This window comes from Uranotaenia lowii, chromosome 2 (assembly GCF_029784155.1).
Source record: "Uranotaenia lowii strain MFRU-FL chromosome 2, ASM2978415v1, whole genome shotgun sequence".
NCBI lineage: Eukaryota > Metazoa > Arthropoda > Insecta > Diptera > Culicidae > Uranotaenia > Uranotaenia lowii.
Window position 1 is genome coordinate 350,613,788 of NC_073692.1, and position 20,350 is coordinate 350,634,137.

The window sequence follows — 20,350 nt, forward strand, 5'->3', positions numbered from 1 at the left end:
CAGGTCTCAAGCTATCTTGTCTAATGTCACCTATCTCAGATCTCAAGTCTTAGGTCTCAGGTCTCATGTCTCAGATCTCATGACTCATGTCTTAGGTCTGAGATCTCAAGGACTCAAAACTCAGATCTAAGATATCTTGTCTCATAAATCTCAGGTCTCAAGTGTTTCCCTCATGTCTCATGTCACCTATCTCAGGTCTTAACTCTAATATCTTTGAAAAGATCATTAAAAAAAAATTCTCTCAGATATTCATAGTACTCCGTGTACTCTAGAGCTCTTTTTTCGATAAGAACATTATTCATATAGAAACGACAACACAACCACCAATGCTATAGTAAAAATGAAAACGGGCATACCTGCAGCTTGCTCTGAATACCTTGTCGTTTTTCCACAAAAATACATCAGATGATTTTGACAGATTCTGTTTTGTGATCCAGATTCCAAAAGTTTTTAGTGGCCTTGAGATTTTTCAGTTTTTATTTGAGTCGATTCCCCAGGGAAACCACGCACGGGGGTTTGTTACGTGAAAAAGGGCGATGAAAAGTTAAGTGATTTCGGCTCCGCATCGAAATTAGGAGGAATGTTTCTCCGACGCTTTTGTTGTTTGCGAAGTTTCCTCCCGGTAACGGGACCTAGAGTGCTGGCACGCTGCAGTTTCGAACCGCACCAGAAATATAGCCGGTCAATTTCCACGGTAATAACACGATTTCCAACTTTGAGCCAGCAGAATGCTTCCAACAATCAACAGAGCGGCAGCAAAAATGGGGACACTTTTCCTAGCAGCATTGACGATCGGATTCTAAGGTATCTGGAAAGTCTACGCACCGAGTACTATGCGCTTAAGGTAGCCGACAAGGTAGAGGACAAGGACTGCCGACGTATGATGGCAATGTCCCAAGTTGTCGAAATGTACGAGCAACGTAAAATCATCGTGGACAATCTGAGCTCGCTGAACGAGATGAGCTCGGAGAAAGACGACGATATGCTGCAATTGATGCGTGAAGAAAAGGAGGTAATCAATTTGATTTTTACAATCATGAATGATTAAATTTAATTAATTTAAACTTGAAAAAATAGGCCTATTCCGGCATACTGGCCCGTTTGGACTCAGAAATTATGCACTGCATCATGGAAATGGACGAGGAACAGGATTACAGTTCGCTGGTCTTGGAAGTGGCGGCCGGCGTTGGTGGTCAGGAAGCAATGTTGTTTGCCCGGGAGCTCCTGGACATGTACGCTTGTTTTGCCGATTATAAAGAGTGGGAAATCGAGGTGTACCAAACCGAAGACACCGAGCTGGGCGGCATCAGGCACGCCTTTATGATCATCAACGGGCGAGATGCGTACAAATTCCTCAAGTTCGAAGCCGGAGTACACCGGGTGCAGCGTGTTCCTTCGACGGAAAAATCGGGCCGGATTCACACGAGTACGGCCACCGTTTCAGTTATTCCCAGGCTGGACGATGCTTCGATTGAGCTGAATGAAAAAGATTTGAAAATTGAAACCAAACGAGCGAGCGGGGCTGGCGGACAGCATGTTAACACCACGGACAGTGCCGTTAGAATTGTCCATTTACCCACTGGTATTTCGGTAGAATGTCAAACTGAACGTTCACAAATCAAAAACAAGGAAATTGCCAAGCAAAAGTTGATAGCTAAATTGACACAAATTCAGATGGACAGTAGGATGAATACAACTCAGTCAATGAAAAAATCTCAAGTAGGCACGAGCTTGAGGAACGAAAAAATTCGTACGTACAACTACAACCAGGATCGGATAACCGATCATAGAATCGAAGGCGGTACAACACATAATTTAAAAGGATTCCTGCAAGGTAATGATCAATTGGAGGGTATGATTCGAAACGTTCAATACCAGCATCGTAAAAAGCAATTGATGGAAATTATTAATCGAAATGTCGAAACCTGTAAATGAAGCGATTCGATGTCACAATGATTCAAATATATTTGACGTTACTTCAACTACTGATTAGGGCTCATTCGAAATTGTGAAATTTCCTTATCCACGATAATCGAACATTAAAAAAGCCATTCTTAGTAAGAAATGAAATTAGTTTATTTGGCCACACTCCCCCAATCTCCGGCCTGTCCCAACTGGGTCACATGTTCCCTAACGGTTTGATCGATGATTTTTTGCACTTCGCGGCATCCTTGAAGAGCAGTCTCCAGAACGTTCGGCAGATGGTCCAGATGGAAACGTTGGGACATTTCCATGAATGCAATTTTTCCGCTGCTAGGTAGAGAAGCCACTGTCAGTGTTGGTCCTCCGCTCATTTCTTCCAAGTTTGATACATCCATCAGAGGAACTTTACCGGCCAACGAAGCCGTACAGGCACAAACGTACTCTTTCAAACAAATGCCGGCATCGATCAGGGCCAGCGTCGCAGCATTCACCGAGGCACAATAATTTCCACCATCGGCCATCAGCACTTCAATGTACACATCAATTTGTGATTTTGGGTAAAGTTCCGTTTTGATAGCAGCACTCAGAGCCTGTTGCAAATGTATCGTCATCTCCTGGCTTTTCCTATCACCTCGTGGGCGTTTCTTTCTTTCTCCGGTTGAAAAAGTGGCCATACTGTACTGACAGTTAACGATTACCTCCTCGTGGCTACTCTTCTTGGCCGGGGCCTGATGTGGACCGTAGACTGCGGCCAGCACCTTAGTGTTACCTTGCTCGATATAGGCGCTGCCATCGGGTTGACTGAATACGCCTAGTTTGCACTGGATGCGCCGCAGTTCCGTCGGCCTACGTCCGTCCAGTCGGAGACCTTCGTCGGAAAGTAGATCCATCGCCGAGAGGTTTTGTTGAATTGTAGGAATTAAGTTTGATGAAAATTATTAATTATTCTGTTAATAATTAATTAATTCTGTTCATTTAAAGGTAACGTAAAAAACGTAAAACCGCGCTTCGCACGAGGAACTTTCTGTTTACGATTACCCGGAGCAAAAGAGAATTTGTTCTACACTGAAACAAATAACTCTTTTCAATACACTGAACCTCGAAAATACCCAAACTTGAGAACTTTCCCCGCCAACCCGAATGAAACTCCCTCCCTACAGGTTTGGCTTATGGTGGCTTAGCCCAAAGTTAAGCTCTTAAAGGAGAACTCATCCCCCAAAATCTGATACCGCAATAAAATGGAAATAAAAAAAAATTACTGCAGGTACGGGAATCACACCCATACCTGCAATGGCACTGCGATTACCATCACAGGATGCTAACCGCTCGGCCATCGAAGATTTGATGAGAGAGGCAGTTACATCATCGTATATGCGAGACTTTCTGCGAACGAAGCGGGAATAAAAGTAATCCCCCAAAAAAAACAGTTCTCCGCTTTGAACTTACCCCCCAAACCTAAATCTGCCACGATGGAGGTAATAGAATCAGATTCGCCTACAACTAAAACCCCCCAAAAAAACAGTTCTCCGCTTGAAGGACAAGTTTGGCTTATTTTCAAGCTGTGATTTTTTCACAAACTTGAGTTGTCAATATCGAACTCAGGTTTGGCGGGTGGCAGTTCTCAATTTTGGGTATTTTTGATTTTCAGTGTAAGAGACGTGTTTCCTTCAACACGAGCAGGGATGCCAGGTGTTGAGGAGTAAAAATCTGGGCAATTTCGAAAAAAAGTCTGTGTTTGTCTGTGCACAGGGAAGACCACAAATTTGATACTAAATAAGACATTTGACGGTGCGTGTGAGCGGGGGGGGGGGGGAGGGGGGGGGGGGTTTCCTGTGGTATTCAGGTTATTATCGCGCTAAGAAAACTGTTTCCTACCACGTATCATGTTCATCTTATTAAAAAAAGAATTGGTAATGAATGCTTGGTGAAATACCAATGAATACAAGCGAGATTTCAGTCTAATCTGGCACTTACGGATCAAATCCGATGCATAAATCTTGGTTTCATCACTCAATTTTGAAAATCTGTAAAATCTGGGTACTCTCAGCAAAAATCTGGGCAAAATCTGTGTCTGACCAATATCTGGACGAAGGGTCAAAAGTCTTGGTTTTACAGACAAATCTGGGCACCTGGCAACCCAGAACACGAGTCCAAAATAACATATCGAAAAGTGCTATATAAGAAAACTAAATTCTAGAGTTTGTTTTGATTAGGTCGTATGAGCCACTTGACTAGTTCTGAGAAAATCGCTGTTGAAATTTTGAATCGCCTTTTAAATTCCCGTTTTATGGATTCTGCTAGAATTCGTTCGGAAATTTGAAAGTTATAGTTAAAATTGCAGGAGAACATTCAGATGTACTGGAAAAAAAGTGTCAGTACCAGGGATGGAAACGAAAGGATTTTGATCCGACAAACGTTTAGTCGTCAAGTGTACAAGTCGCGATCTGTACAAACCGAGAGCAAAATCATATCCCCTCGATAGAAGATTTTTATTGAAACGATGATGGTTGAATACCGACAAACACATTTTGAGACTGTGTGTAGCTCGGGGAGAAGAGCTACCCTTTTTGCTAGCTAACTTTAACCAATCGCAAAGTACGCTTGGCTCGCTGAGAGTGAGTGTCTTACATACACAGATCCATGTGGATCCGAATCGGATGGCGCAAACGAAGCAACAACATATCTGTACCAACACGTGAAAAGGATGTATCTCCATATATGGCGAATCGAGAAAAACGCGTTTGAAAAAAATACAACCAATTTTAAATCGCTAATTAAAAATCACTTGAAATTTTTACTTGTTATGAAAGACAAACGATTTTTAGAAGCATCCCCCACATGTTAGAATAGAGGGATATCCATTTTCATGAAAATACAACGCGCTGTCGTAGATAGAACCTTGCTCACGTAATATTTTGTCTAACCTGTTTATACACCCTTTGCTATTTTCTCATTTCTAGCTGCAGTTTTAAGCTCGCGTTCATTTGCAACTATGTTTTTATGTTGAATAAAGTGTTAAATCTTTACCAACACATAAAAAGGATCAATCTCCATTTATGGCGTATCGAGAAAAACGCGTTTGAAAAAACTACAACCTATTTTAAATCCCTAATTAAAAGTCACTAGAAATTTTTGCTTTTTATGCAAGACAAACGATTTTTAGAAGCATTTTCTATGTGTTTGAATAGAGGAATATCAATTTTCATGAAAAAACAACGCGCTATCGTAGATAGAACCTTGCTCACGTATTATTTTATCTCCCGTGTTTATACACCCTTTGCTATTTTTTTATTTTTAGCTTTAGTTATAAGCTCGCATTCATTTGCAACTATGTTTTTATGTTGAATAAAGAGTCAAATTGATTATTTTGAGTTTGTTTGCGGAGTAGTAGCGAAAAATTGTTTCGGAGTAAAGGATGTATATCCATGTAATGGCAGTTCTGGTTTAAGAATGTTTATAGATCCTTTACTCAAATTGAGTTTTCAATGTAACGGAATATTATTCTCTCAAAAGGGTTTTACCGTTAAGTAGAGCAACTGTTGGCCTATCATGAGGTGCTGAAAATGGGTTTTGTTTACTTTTGGAGATAGATCCTTTTTACGTGTTGGTACAGATATGACAGACGACGTGGATAGAAGTTCAACCGTCGGCCGGCACATGTTGAAGAATTTTTTTGGCTTAGCGCACGGGCATGGGAGTTTTTAACTGATTTATTCAAAATTTATTACTTTGTTTTAGATCACCATAGCGCTTATATTAATAATTAGTTTGAATTGGTATTAATATGATTTTTTTAACTTATGTATTGAAAGCTATGCTATGCTGATAAAACTGGAATAAACTCCAATTGGCTAAAAGGAGGTGCTTGGGAATAAGGAAAAATCCGGAAAATTTCTGGATTTTCTAAGCTTTGCCAGGAAGCTGAAAGTTTCCACAAATCACCGGGAAAGTGTTCTTTTTTTTAATGTTCATTTAATTGATATTTAATGATATTTCATTAAATCTTTGAACAGGTATCACCACCAGTTCAGTACATATGAACATAAAGATAAAGTTTTGCTCATTTTGTTGTAAACTGTTTACAGTTTGAAAACTCAATTAAACTTTTCTGATTTAAATTAGGATGGTTTAATGATTCCGTGATACGAAGTGATATTAAACGTCTAAACTTGAAGAACATATTCGTTTTTTGACGTAGAATTACGTCTTACGGCAACACTATAGGGGGGCAAATTGAAATTTGCGAACAGATCTCGCGTCACGAAAACTTTCCATCTCACAGACATCCTACACTCAGAGGAAATCTTATTATAAATTTCATAAGATACATCTTATGAACCACTTTTTTGCGTCCAAACTAATTTTTCATAAGAGACTTATGAAATTCTTTCAATTTTCATACGATGTTCTTATGAAAAATAGAAGAAACGGCATTGTGAAAAAATGATGAACACATTCATTCATAGCATCAGTTTTTTTCATCATCTAACAGTACGAAGCAATCGCCAGTTCATAGTTATTATAGTTTTCCTTCAATGTTAAATGTTATTGTTATCTCCGGAATGGTAAGTTCGATTTGATGTTTTTGGTGTGAACGTTGAATATATTAGTAAACCAAAATACATTATTTGTTTACTTTTCAGCAAGCTGATCGGCAAAAAACGAAAGGTCGAAGATTAAGATGCGGCAAAAAAAAACTTTGATGGAGCCGTCTGTTGATGCGCTGCTGATGGTGACCATGAAGGATTTAATTTTAAACAAATTTGGCAAACAATAAAGTGAATGTTTTCAGCATGAAATATCGAGAATTTTTCTTATTAGAAAGTGATTTACTGTTTCCATAAGAATCTCTTATGAAAAGCAACAACCTCTCAATGAAGTAGGCGTTCATCTTCAGAATTCATTCGCGTCATAAGACAATCTTATGAATTTCATTAATTTTTCTTATGGCGCCACTTCATAATAGAATCTTATGGCATACATAATAGTATTTTTCTGAGTGTATCTAAAGGATTATGACGTCATCACCAACGCCTGCTTTGATGGGTTTTGTTTTTCCCTACCTACGAAAGGTATAAAACAAAGGGCCCGTCGGTCGACTCGGTTTCTTTCTCTGTTTGCCGTCAAGCTGAACAGACCGTTGCTGCGCTTCGATCTGAGTGTGGACCCCACCAGTGGTAATCCGACTCAGATATCGATTTGCAGTAGTTCAGTGGCAACCGTGGACCAGTGAGCAACGATGACGGTGAGCAGCGATGACGGCCACCACACCAGCGTAGACAGCCAGCGGCGGAGGCGTTCAGTGGCGGAGGACTCCAGTGGCAGTGGCAGGGATCCTACAGGTCATCGCAAGTGGCGTTGCATGGTCGAATTATGTCACATGGTCAATTTATGTTGCATGGGCGATTATGTTGCGTAGTTGGATTTTGTTACATGGTCGGATTATGTTGCATGGTCGGATTATGTCACATGGTCGATGGTTGGATTTCGTCACATGGTCGGATTATGTTGCAAGGTCGGATTATGTCACATAGTCCGATTATGTTGCATGGTTAGATTTCGTCACATGGTCGATTTATATTGCATGGTCGGATTGTGTCATGGTCCGATTATGTTGCGTGATCGATTTATGTCACATGGTCGATAATGTTGTATGGTCGGATTATGTCACATGGTCCGATCATGTTGCATGGTCGGATTATGTCACATGGTCTGATTATGTTGCATGATCGATTATGCTGCATGGTTGGATTATGTTGCATGGTCGGATTATGTCACATTGTCCATTTATGTTGCATGGGCGATTATGTCACATGGTCGATAATGTTGCATGGTCAGATTATGTCACAGGGTCCATTTAAGTTGCATGGGCGATTATGTCACATAGTCCGATTATGTTGCATGATCGGATTATGTCTCATGGTCGGATTATGTCACATGGTCCGATTATGTTGCATGATCGATTTATGTCACATGGTCGATAATGTTGCATGAGCGATTATGTCACATGGTCCGATTATGTCGCATGGTTTAATTTTGTCACATGGTCCGATTATGTTGCATGGTCGATTATGTTGCATGGTTAGAATTCGTCACATGGTCGGATTATGTAGCATGGTCGGATTATGTTACATGGTCAAATTATGTCACATGGTCCGATTATGTTGCATGGTCGGATTATGTCACATGGTCAATTTATGTTGCATGGGAGATTATGTTGCATATATAGATTTTGTTACATGGTCGGGTTATGATGCATGGTCGGATTATGTTGCATGATTGATTTATGTCACGTGGTTGATAATGTTGCATGGTCAGATTTTGTCACAGGGTCTATTTATGTTGCATGGGCGATTATGTCACATGGTCCGATTATGTTGCATGATCGGATTATGTCTCATGGTCGGACTATGTTGCATGATCGGATTATGTCACATGGTCCGATTATGTTGCATGATTCGATTATGTTGCATGATCGATTTATGTCACATGATCGATAATGTTGCATGGTCGGATTTTGGCACAGGGTCCATTTATGTTGCATGATCGATTATGTCACATAGTTCGATGATGTTGCATGATCGGATTATGTCTCATGGTCGGATTATGTTGCATGATCGGATTATGTCACATGGTCCGATTATTTTGCATGAACGATTTATGTCACATGGTCGATAATGTTGCATGGGCGATTATGTCACATGGTCTGATTCTGTTGCATAGTTTAATTTTGTCACATGGTCGGATTATGTTGCATGGTCGGATTATGTCACATGGTCCGATTATGTTGCATGGTCGGATTTTGTCACATGGTCGATTATGTCACATGGTCCCATTATGTTAAATGGTTGGATTTCGTCACATGGTCGGATTATGTTGCATGGTCGGATTATGTCACATGGTCCGATTTTGTCGCATGGTCGGATTATGTTGCATGATCAGATTCTGTCACATGGTCCGATTATGTTGCATGGTCGGATTATGTTGCATGATTCGATTATGTCACATGGTCGATTTTGTTGCATGATCGAATTATGTCACATGGTCGATTATGTTCATGGTCGGATTATTTCACATGGTCGATAATGTTGCATGGTTGGATTATGTCACATGGTCCGATTTTGTTACATAATCGGATTATGTCACATGGTCTGGTTATCTTGCATGCTCCGATTATGTCACATAGTCCGATTATGTCACATGGTCGGATTATGTCACATATTTGTTGCATGGTCGATTATGTCACTGGATCGGATTATGTCACATGGTCGGATTATGTTGCATGATTCGATTATGTTGAATGGTTGGATTTTGTCACATGGTCGGATTATGTTGCATGATCGAGTTATGTAGCATGGTCGGATTTTGTCACATGATCAAAATATGTTGCATGGTCGAAAATGTTGCATGATCAGATAATGTCACATCTTCGATTTAACTGCATGATCGGATATTGTCACATGGTTGATTATATTGCATAATCAGATTGTGCCACATGGTCGATTATGTTGCATGGTCGGATTATCTCAGATGGTCGATTTTATTGCATAGTTGAATTAGGTCACCTGGTCGAATTATGTTACATGATCTGATTATGTTGCATGATCCGATTATGTCACATGTACTGCATGCTCAGATTATTTCTGGCGATAGGTTTATGTCACATGGTTAAATTCTGTTAAATGATTGAAATTTGTCACGTCATATTGCCATTTTGACTTTCATATGTTGGTCATTTCAAAAATGCACTATAAGTTTATATTATTCTATACATTGACAAAAAACAATTGCGTAATTCTACGTTTAGCGGTCGTAGCCAAATTACTACCTCCCCCACTTTTTTTTTCGAAACGCAGTTTGTGTTTGATATTTTTAGTTTTTCTTTATTAAAACCTTGATTTGATACTTCAAATATACAACTGTTTGACTTTGATATTTTCAGTATGGCATGTTCTTTTTAATTTTCATTCCGAATTTCCTACGACCACGACACTTCTTCTTCTGAAACGAATTACTTTTAATGTAGGATTTACATTTTTGGTCCATCAAAATTTTAAATCAATTCAAATTCAAATAAATGTTTAAATTTTCAATATTGAAAGTTTACATTAAAGTGATTTTTGGGCTACAATATGTCTACATGCCTGTATCTGATTTTCTTTCTTAGTGAATTCGCCAAGACTTCGTGATTTTCAAGATTCTCCGATATATGATTTTAAAGAAAGGTCCAATACGGACCTACATACATATGTCCACATAAAAAATAAGATTTTTTCTATAAATAATCTGAAATTGCTAAAAAGTCGTTTATTCTGTTTTATGTTTTATGTTAGGTTAAATTTTGATTCAATTTAAACAATTCAATTCTAATGACATTCAGAAGTTCATATTGCAAGTTGATATTCGAGTATGAGAACTCGTCTTACAAAATTGGTAAACAAAAGTTCGAAAAAATGAATAATCTAAATCTGCAAAAACCAAAATTATCAAATTAAAAATTGTATTAGTCTTTTTTTGTTTAAATACAAACACATCAATTTCGAAGAATCCTTTAAGTTATTATTCATTTCTTTTAAATATGCATTTTAATTCATTATTCTAGCATAAAAGATTCAAAATCTTGTCTGATTATGAATTATACAATTAAATTGAGATATTCCATATTGATTTTTAATCCTCGCACAAACAAGGGCACAATTTTAATTGCTTGATTGGTTCCTAACTCTTTTTTTGTGGAAATATCTCCGTTTATTTTACGACATTCAGTCGAAATTACCTTTAACTGATAAAACCCAAAAATCAGCTCAAACCGATTCAGATATGTTATTATATAGAATTAAAATGAGATACACAACGCTACCAAATTCTCCTTCCTTCGAAGTGTCAAGAATAATTAAAAAGCGCTGAATGGACAATTAGTTTTTTTTACTAGATCTGGAATCTGGAATTCAAAGTTCAACACTTAAAAAAAACAAGTAAAATCATTTAAATTTCATTTGCACTTTTTGGTAAAACTATAGAATAATTCGAAGAAGCTCAAATAAAAGGTTTTAATTGAATTATAAAATTTTTCTAAGAACGCGGGTAATTTTGACTTCTTAAAAAAAAGTTGGAAAGGGTCTCTCTTGCATGATTTTTCATAGTTTGGTTTATATTTTAATGTTGAAAGAATGTTCAACCACGCTTATTTTAAATCATAAATCAAAATATTCGTAGTTCTTTACTTGTTCTGAAAATTAAAAAGCTATGCAGAATTTAAATTCTATTTTAAATTAAGTACAACTACTTAGTTTGAATTTATTTCATGTTTTTTTAAAGATTGTTGTTTCATAAGTTATTATTGATTGATTTTATCAATATCCCACACATGATTTGGATTCAGGATGCAAAATTCTTCCAATATCAGGTTTTTAACATAGACACTGCTAATGTTGTTCCCATGTATTATTTAAATGGAACAGAATTTAATACATTTACAATAAAATCCAACATCGAAGTGTTAAATTAAAAACTGCAGTTTTAAAGATTTACAAACAACAGTTTTTAACAATTACTAAAAATATCCTGGAGCGTATAACATATAACCAGTCAATACTTATGATTACATATGGAAAAAAGCAGTGTTGAAAAGAAGTACTTTTCACCACTGTTTTTAGCTAAATTTTACTAATTAAAAAAATGCCTCTGAAATCTTTAAACAGAATGATGTAACTAACATTCTGCCCCTAAGCCAACGTAAATGTGTAGTTCAGAAATTGAAATCTCAATGATTTTTTCAAATAGTTATATCTTTTTTTTATTTATGCTATAAGTTGCGAAAAGTAGATTTTCCAGCACGAGTCGAGGATTTATCTAACGAGGGTTACCGTGTGGTGAAAAATTCGATTTTTGCAACGAGTTGCATACAATTTTATTCTTGCAATTTCGTCGGTAACCATCGAGCATCAAACAGAAAGGAAGTTTAAAAACAGTGCTGAAAATTAGCACACCGTTTCGACACATAATATGAAAAAAGTCAATAAAGTCAATAGATTCTGAATGACAATTTTTTTAAAACTATTTCAATTTTTTTCGAAATTTCTTTAATTTTTGTGGATTTTTTTACTTCTTGCAACAGTTTCCCCCCAGTTTTCCACCACAACCTTCCGCCAAGCCCCCCCCCCCCCCCCCCTTCCCTCCCCTCATCGTTTAAATTGTTTTTCATCTTTTACTATATTACATTCCAAGGCTTACCATCTAATTGATTGCCGTTGCGCACTATTCCAAACAAACGACCAAGCAACACACAAATGTTGTTGCGAGCAAGAGCTACTCTTTGAATCTTCCGAAAAATCACAATCCTAACGCTATGATGGGATCCGATCGCATGTTGTACATATCGCGATCTGTGCTAAGTCAGGATCTGTACGTTTAGGGATTCGCATTTTGTTGCAACCACTCACAACAATCCGTATGAACGATATTGGAAGGCATAGCGAGTGCGCTCATCAAGGACTTTCTTTTTATCTTGCTTTTTTAAGATTGTGGTAACTCGCCACTCTCGGAGATCTCCCCACATAACAGTAACAGAGCAGAGAGTATCGCTTGCTAGGGCGATTTGAATGTGTCCTACGGTTGTTCGCTCCCTGCTCAAAAGTCGTTAGAAGAGATTTTTTTCCATCCCTGGTCAGCAGTGATGCCACATTTTTATCGGTATTATGAAAGCCAAAAAAATCTTTTATCGGTATGGAAATCCTAAAAATCGGTATGAAAATCGGTATTTAAGTTGGATATTCAAAAATGCTTACATTATCAACTTCCTAACGTATTTTTCTTTAAATGGAAACTTGCAATAAAAAGCAAGTCTAGGAACTCTTATGACTGTTCATTTTTAATTGTATACTAGCTGACTAAGTGTGTTTTAGCATATATTATTGCTTTTTTTCCGTAACTTGGTTATAGGTTACAGTTTGATAAGAAAAATAAGGGCATGGCGAGCTTCTTCAGGTTACACGTGGTCTAGGCATATAAATTAAGTAAAAACTTGAGACTTTATGATGTTTTGCTAAAGTGGGATGTAAATTTGATAAATTCGATAAGGCAATAAAACCAGGTCAACCTAAAGGAAATTTTAATCCAATAAGCACTTACTAATCCAATGGCTTTTTGACGTTCGAGGTAAACATGGGCCCAAGTTGATGTTCTTCGTTTGATTGATGGTTTTTGCCAAACTGGTCGTTTCAGCTTTCAAAGCTTTTAGTATTAGATATGAGTTCTAGCAATTAAAAAATGAAATGATTGCAGAAAGTTGAGAGAGTTGTTGCTTCATTTTTTTGTCAGCTAATGGTTTTTTTTTTTTGAAAAATCATGCATTAGTCATATGAAAACCATAGAATTTGATGCGAAAATCAATGAGAAATGTGCTCTAAAAGGAGGTGTTCTTACGAAAAGATTTAAAAACTCATAGTTTTACTAGAACTGAAAGTACCCATATTGCCTGGCGTGGCCTTTAATTGTGCGATCCCTGCAGTCAGGTACATTTGAAATCATTTTTTTTTTGCTAACAAGATGGAGAGGGATGGAAGATTATACCGTGACAAACCGTGTATCTTATTACACTACAAGTCTCGACATACTACATCTGGCGACGAGTTCAACAAGGATTATATTCAAACGGTGTATATTTTTCCTTGAAAAGTGAGCATATCAGAAGACAAAAGCATTGTCAATCGAGATTGATCTTTCGAAACTTCTACTGGCAGTCGCAGAAAGTCAAATATCAGCCTTGAGTTGAGTTCATTGGCTTTGAGGTTGAGTACCATAATAGTGCATCATTTGACAGAACATAGGAACAAAACAGCGCGAACAACTGAACGAATTATGAGAGTGAGCCGTGGAGATCTTTGCAGGGTACTTTAAAAGTTGTACAGATGAAAGTCACGCCACGCGAGCTACCGCACTTCGTCTTCTTTCTACAGGACCTTTACGAGAATAGCTTGAATGAATTAGGAATGTGGAAATGGAATGAAGTTTGAGTTAAAATCTTAAAAATCGGTATGAAATCGGTATGTTTTGCCAAAAATCGGTAATCGGTATATACCGATTCTTGGTCAAAATTTTGCTCAAAAATCGGTATAAATACCGGAAAATCGGTATGTGTGGCATCGCTGCTGGTCAGTACAGTGCTTACATGTGAAAATGTACTTACGTCCTATTGCATTTCTTGTTTGGTGCCAACGACATTTTGCCGATCGACAATTTTCATTCCCGAAACAGATTCCATTCGCCTAATACTTTGCTAGGTAATGCAAAATTGATTGGAGGAGCCTTAGTAACTATAATCCACTCAATTAAGGCACGAAAGTTGCCGCCAAAAGGCATCCGGAATTGTTGCTTCCTACACACAAAATTTTCGAGGCCGGAATTTAGCAAAATTTTGCTCAAATTTGACCAGCTAGAAACTTAGCAATCAATTTAGCAATATTTTTTAACTGAAATTTTAGTAAACGAGAAAAAAAGTTAGCCGCCGCTGTTTTTACTCATATTTTTAGCAAAAACCGGAGAAAAAGATTGCCCGGATCCGTAATTTCATGTTCTGTTATTTTTTCTCTGGAGAATCAGGGGAATGTTTGATTATTGAGTAGAATACACAAATTTCATTCACTTATAATTTATTTTTAACATAAAAAAAATCACACTTTTTGTAAAACGGAAATTCCGATCCTGGGAACGCACCTACTGGCTGGCGAAATCCCATGCCATCTTCAATAAAGAAAGCACCGGGGTGTTTGCCGGATGCAGCTTGTTTCCAGTTGTGCTCCTTCTTTATTGCCGGACTGTTGCGGGTTTCGTGTTGCAGTTTTAACCTGGTAGAAAAAAAACAAACACACAAATTTGAAATTTAAAAATTGGACAATCTAAACATTTTAAGATCGGACCTTACCTGTAAGCATCCGGTGTCGATTCAGATACCATTTAGTCGTGGAGTTGGCCACCACAAGAACCACCACCAACGAACATCCGGAACCGCACTTAATCGCGACAGCTTTTTGTTTTTCTCCCAACTGGCGCGGCGGCTGCTGTCTGTGAACAAAGCGGCTGAAAAACCTTCGTTTTACTAAAATCTAGTAAAATGACCTTTTTTATTACTAAAATTAAGTAAATGTAGCTTTTTGCTAACTGAACAGTAAAAAAATATTTTTGCTAACGGAAAGTAACAGCGAAATTTTGCTAAGTGGAGCCCCGAAAGTTTTGTGTGTAGGATTGTCTGTTTGGGGATTCACTAGGAAATTTCAGGCCACTACCTGTAACCAGGGCCGTAGGAAGAACCGACTCATGGGGGGGGTTTTGGTGACAGATTTTTACCTATGATTATTTGCCCAAAAACGCACAAAAAAAAATTAAAACAAATTATGTTTGTAACTATGTACATATATGAATATTAATTTTTAAGTACTCATTATTAGTATTCGCATTAAATAGTAACTTTAGAAAAGTGGTACTTAGCCTAAACAGTGAGCTGAATTTTTAAATGCACTTTAAAACAAGATATGGAATTTTCTTTCATCGATGTTTAAATTTTTTATTTGTTTAAGAGTCTGATATATCAAATTTATTGGATTTGAGCATAGAATAAGTTCTTTTTAGAGTAGCTTTGAATTTCTTATGAAAAAAACAAATCAAACAAGCCCAATCTTGCAAACTCTTTTGCAAATTCTAAGATTCATACTTTTGATGAAAATTAATAAAATCTAAAAAAAAACAGTAAGAGATAAAAAATTTTCGGATCAAACATTCATGATGCAAACTTGAACTAAATTTATGATTTTGATTTGGAATTTGGCTTTAAAAACACTGCAATATTTATAATGTTAAACAAAACTCCGGGAAAATATTAAATTTTGAGCAGATTTTTTGGGTGAAGATCAGGTTTTTTTGACAGCAAATATTTTTCATAAAGAATTAATTCTATAATGAAAATCTTGTGGATGATTTTTTTAAATATAATTTTAATATTTTGCATAAAACAAAATGAGAACATTAACCAATTTCTACTTTATATTTGTAATTTTCAGCTGAATTGTTTGTCCAACTAATTCTGATAAAGTATTTGAAATCTGGTAATTGAATTGACAAGCTTATGTTCTTTTCAATTCCTCAACAATTCTATAAAAAACTCATTCAAAAGCTATACCTTTTGCAAATTTTCAATCATAATTCTGATCCTGAATTCTGAACCTGGATTCGAAAATTGAACTTTGAATCTGTTTCTGAATTTCTATACGATTTTTTAAATGTAGAAAGATACTTTTTCCGTTTCTTTATTCCAGATCAGAATTTTTTAAGGCAAGTTTGGAGCCATCATTAATGAATCTATTATTTAAATTCTGTAGTGATGGTTTAACCTTATTTCATATTTCAATTATTTATTTTGAAACTATTTTGTGAATCTCAATTAAAATGAGAATTTCAAATGTTGGATCCGAGTTTTCCATTTTGGATTGTCACTTAGAAGATTTGAATGTTTAAATTTTGTGTTAGAATAAAGTTAAAGAACTTCGAATTTCAATATAAAGCAAAATTATTACTTTTATCATACTCGGGAAACTATTATCAAAATATTGAATATGCATATGATATTCGAAAAACATGATTAAAATTTGATATGAAATGCAAAACCAAATTTGAACCAGGATTTCAAAGCAGCTTTTCATTCCTAATTAATAATGATTATTCGAACTGAAAAAATCAAGAATCCTTAAGTTGATACAGAATCAGAAATTCGAAAATATGTAGAAATACAGTTTTGGTTATGAGAATATGGAACCAGAACCTTCAAAATTGGATTAATTTCAAATTTAATATTCAGACCTGAGTATCAATGATAAGGTTGCCAGATTGCCCGATTAACCGAGTTCGCCCGGATATTTAAAAAAAAATTAAGTAAAAAGTTCGGTTCATTCTGTTTGCCTGGATTTCATTGGAAAAGCCCGGATTTTGCCGGGTTTATTCTCATCCTCATTCTTAAATCAAACTTTAAAAAACAAATTGTGTGGCAAATTTCAAAATAATAATCATGAAATGTTTAATCAAGTTATTTTTTTATTGATTTTAATGAGTAATTCCTAGTTTTTGACCACAATTGTCTGGATATTGTCCGGATTTTGGTCGACAATTTTGAAATCAAATATCCGGATTTTGCCTGGTTTTTTTTAAATAAAACAACCCAGATTTGTCTATTTATTCTATGAAGAAGTGAGTAAATTTTGAAAAACAGTATCAGAATTTTGAACTTGGGATAGGTTTTTGAGGTTTTGGCATTAGTTTTTAATCTAGATTTTTATTTTTGAACAACTTTGATCTATTATCATAATTCGATTATGAATTTAAAATTTTGAATGTAGAGTAGAATACCTCGCTTGCTTTTTTGGACCCTCATGGGGGGGGTTTAACCCCCAAAACCCCCCCCGTTCCTACGGCCATGCCTGTAACGCCGATGATCGTTCGAAGAATGCGATAGTTATCCATTGCTTCAAATTGTTTTGGATGTATCTGGAAAAGAAACAGATAAATGGCTTTTTGCACTTTCAAAAGTAAAGTTTTGTAATACTTACCCAACAATAAATTATGCCATCCATTCCGAATTAGATACAACTGAAATCACTCCTGCAGGCAGTTTTCTTTGATTTTTTGTATTAGACCGTAAAGTTCCATCAATTGCCAAAGCAATTTCCGCGGCGATGCACAAACGACGCAAAAACCAACTCGACGAAGCGTCCTTTTGCATGCACGGCAAAAAACAGTGATGCAAAAAGTCGCAAAAACCAATATGCACTCGAAAATAAAAAAGTTCGGATACGTCTTAAATTCAAATCATTTTGTAAAAGTTATTCATTGATCAAACTTAGCCAAATTTTTATCAAACACAGAACGCATGATTCTCAATCGTTTGCAGCCAATAACTCAGTTTTGTTTATATTGGTTCATACGACCAAATCAAAACAAACTCTAGAATTGACATTTTTCCCATTTTTCCAATTAAGATGAGCAGCCTAAAGGGTGTTCGGATGAATAAGTGGTCAAACTGAATTGCATGTAAATCGATTTGTTTATTATAAAAATCAAAGTATCTTTCTTTTTGAAGTTCAATCTGCTAAGATTCTGGTCGACCTATTATCCTATTCCAAATTGGCGAGACTTTCGTTAGACGCCTGCCATATGATTATGTACAGTCACCTTTCCACTTTCTTCGGCGCAGAACGCCAGTTTGCTTTGAACTGCTTTTGCTTAACTATCGTCCAATATTTTTGGACTGGGAGAAGTTCTGGTGTGTTGGGAGGGTTCTTATTCTATATAGGGCATTATCTTTTTTTTATTAGTTGATCACCCAGGTGGTAAATCCTTTTTACGGATTCCATTCCAAGGCACGGAGAGCCACTGCGTCCCACCAGTTTGTTACTCTGGGTTCATGGGTGCAATTGGTCGACTCTATAGATACTATGTACCCCTACGCCAAAAAGTTCACCTGGACCTCTGGTAATAATTCCCATCCGGACCAGCATCGAAGGCTATACCCGAGATAGGAGACCAAGTCCATGCTTAAGCGCTCATCGGCTTAATCAATTTAAAGATAAAACTCCAACATATATACCCTGCCTCTTGTAACGATTCAAGACTAAGGACCTCTACCCTGGCGACTCGAGGTCCGGCCTTTACTCGTAACTCGAGGCTCGCTTAGTTTGCACGACTATCGTACGCTCCGCATCTGTTAGAGACCACTGCAAGAGATCAAAGACCTCTCCTCTAACGATTCAAGATCTTGGCTCTGCTTGTTTTGGCTTGAGGGGCTCTTTGCTCGTCCGTGTGCCGAATCGAGAGCAGCTTATCCGCGCCTGCACAGCACACGTTCGAGGCTTTACGAAACTACCCGGATGATTCCTGCGAAAACGCTCTCCTACACCGACTCGAGGGACTCACCTGCCGACGACGTGTTAATACTCTTGTCTTGTCTTATTCCCACAGTCTCCGTAGCAAAGGTCGCGTTCAACTCGGATACTCCGCGACGGTAACGGTGGAGGTATCCTACATTTTGGCCATGGCAATGGCATTTTGGCATACGCAAATAGACTTTACTTATCTTGGTATGCTTAACTGCCAGGTTCAACGAAGGAGTCAAACTACACAGACTGGTGCTGTCCAAATCGACGTAGTACTGCATGAAACATCCGTGACCAGTCAAGAACTGTGTCATGCAGAAATCCACCTCTCCACGTCTCCGATCCATCCAAAATCCGACGATAGATCTTGAAGCGATGGGTCCACCGGCCACGTTCCGAGTTGTCCCACTGGTGCTGCCAGCTGGACATCGAGGCCTCTCTGGCATGTTTCCGCACATCGGGCATGTGCCTGTGCTCGTAGCAGATGATATCTTCCTCATGACTCCTGCCACAACATCAGTTGCTACCGAGGACACCATTCGGTATGCGCTGATAACTCACAGGTCCATCAGCCGCTGCACACTGCAGAGCTTTTGCAGATTACACTTTCTGCTCAAGGCTGCCGTTCCGTACCGCAAAATGAACGAGATCACACTCGCCAGGACCCTCTTTCTGCTGCAGCAAATCGCCGAGTTGTTCGACATGGCCGGTAAGAGCAGCTGTCGGGGCACAATACAACCTGAATGTAGTTAGCGGCATACCACTCCATGGCCTTTTTTTCATAACAGCAGGATGCCAAATCCGGCCAAGCCAGCACAGACTCAAGGCCGTGCGAAGAGGGTGGGGGGAGGGGGACTGGGTTAGGGATTTAACCTCCCCCATGACGATTTTTTCAAATAAAATTAAATGAAACTACCATAACCCAGAAAGGTGTTTTAAAGTAGATGTTACAAAATTATCAGAAAATTTACTTTAGTTTTATCCCATATCACTACAGTTTGGACTCAGGGCTTTTCATTATACGATAAAATATGATATAGACAAATCGTAACTAATTATTATAGTAAATTTAGAATTCCCATTCCATTATATGCATCGTCACGGGTGACTATTTTGCTTGTTTATAAAATTAAGGTTTGCTTCTGTGTCAGTGAAAAAAATGCAATAAATGTTGTCTTAAAAAACCCTTAAAAGGTGTTTTGCCCTCAAAAGCAGTTTTTTTAAAAAGTGTTCACTAGTTCAGAATTGCAAAGCAACTGATTTAACTTTACAATTCATTAATGAAATCCTAATTTAACGTATCGACAATGTTACATTCATGTGGCAGATATTGAATACTTGGGACTCCATAAACCCCAACATTCACTTCGATCAATTAAAGTAATGAAAAAAAAAATGCATGTCATAAAAAAATATTCTGCAGATAAATAACATTCGTCGAAAAATCAATTTCAATCTCAAACTTTTTATTTATGTTTTATGTCCACATTTAAGGTTTTTAATAAAATATA

General features: G+C 37.3%; 2 protein-coding genes across 2 annotated transcripts; one reads left to right on the plus strand and one right to left on the minus strand.

Moving 5' to 3' along the window:
• The first annotated feature begins 415 nt into the window (after nucleotides 1-415).
• Nucleotides 416-1,982, plus strand: LOC129745212 (peptide chain release factor 1-like, mitochondrial). The gene is made up of 2 exons (XM_055738147.1): nucleotides 416-1,012; nucleotides 1,078-1,982. Exons 1-2 carry the CDS (start codon nucleotides 581-583, stop codon nucleotides 1,933-1,935), a joined length of 1,290 nt encoding a protein of 429 aa, XP_055594122.1. The 5' UTR covers nucleotides 416-580; the 3' UTR covers nucleotides 1,936-1,982.
• Nucleotides 1,983-2,049: 67 nt separating this feature from the next.
• LOC129745213 (exosome complex component RRP41) lies at nucleotides 2,050-2,844 on the minus strand. Its single transcript, XM_055738148.1, has one exon. It carries the CDS (start codon nucleotides 2,811-2,813, stop codon nucleotides 2,076-2,078), a length of 738 nt encoding a protein of 245 aa, XP_055594123.1. The 5' UTR covers nucleotides 2,814-2,844; the 3' UTR covers nucleotides 2,050-2,075.
• Nucleotides 2,845-20,350: the final 17,506 nt, after the last annotated feature.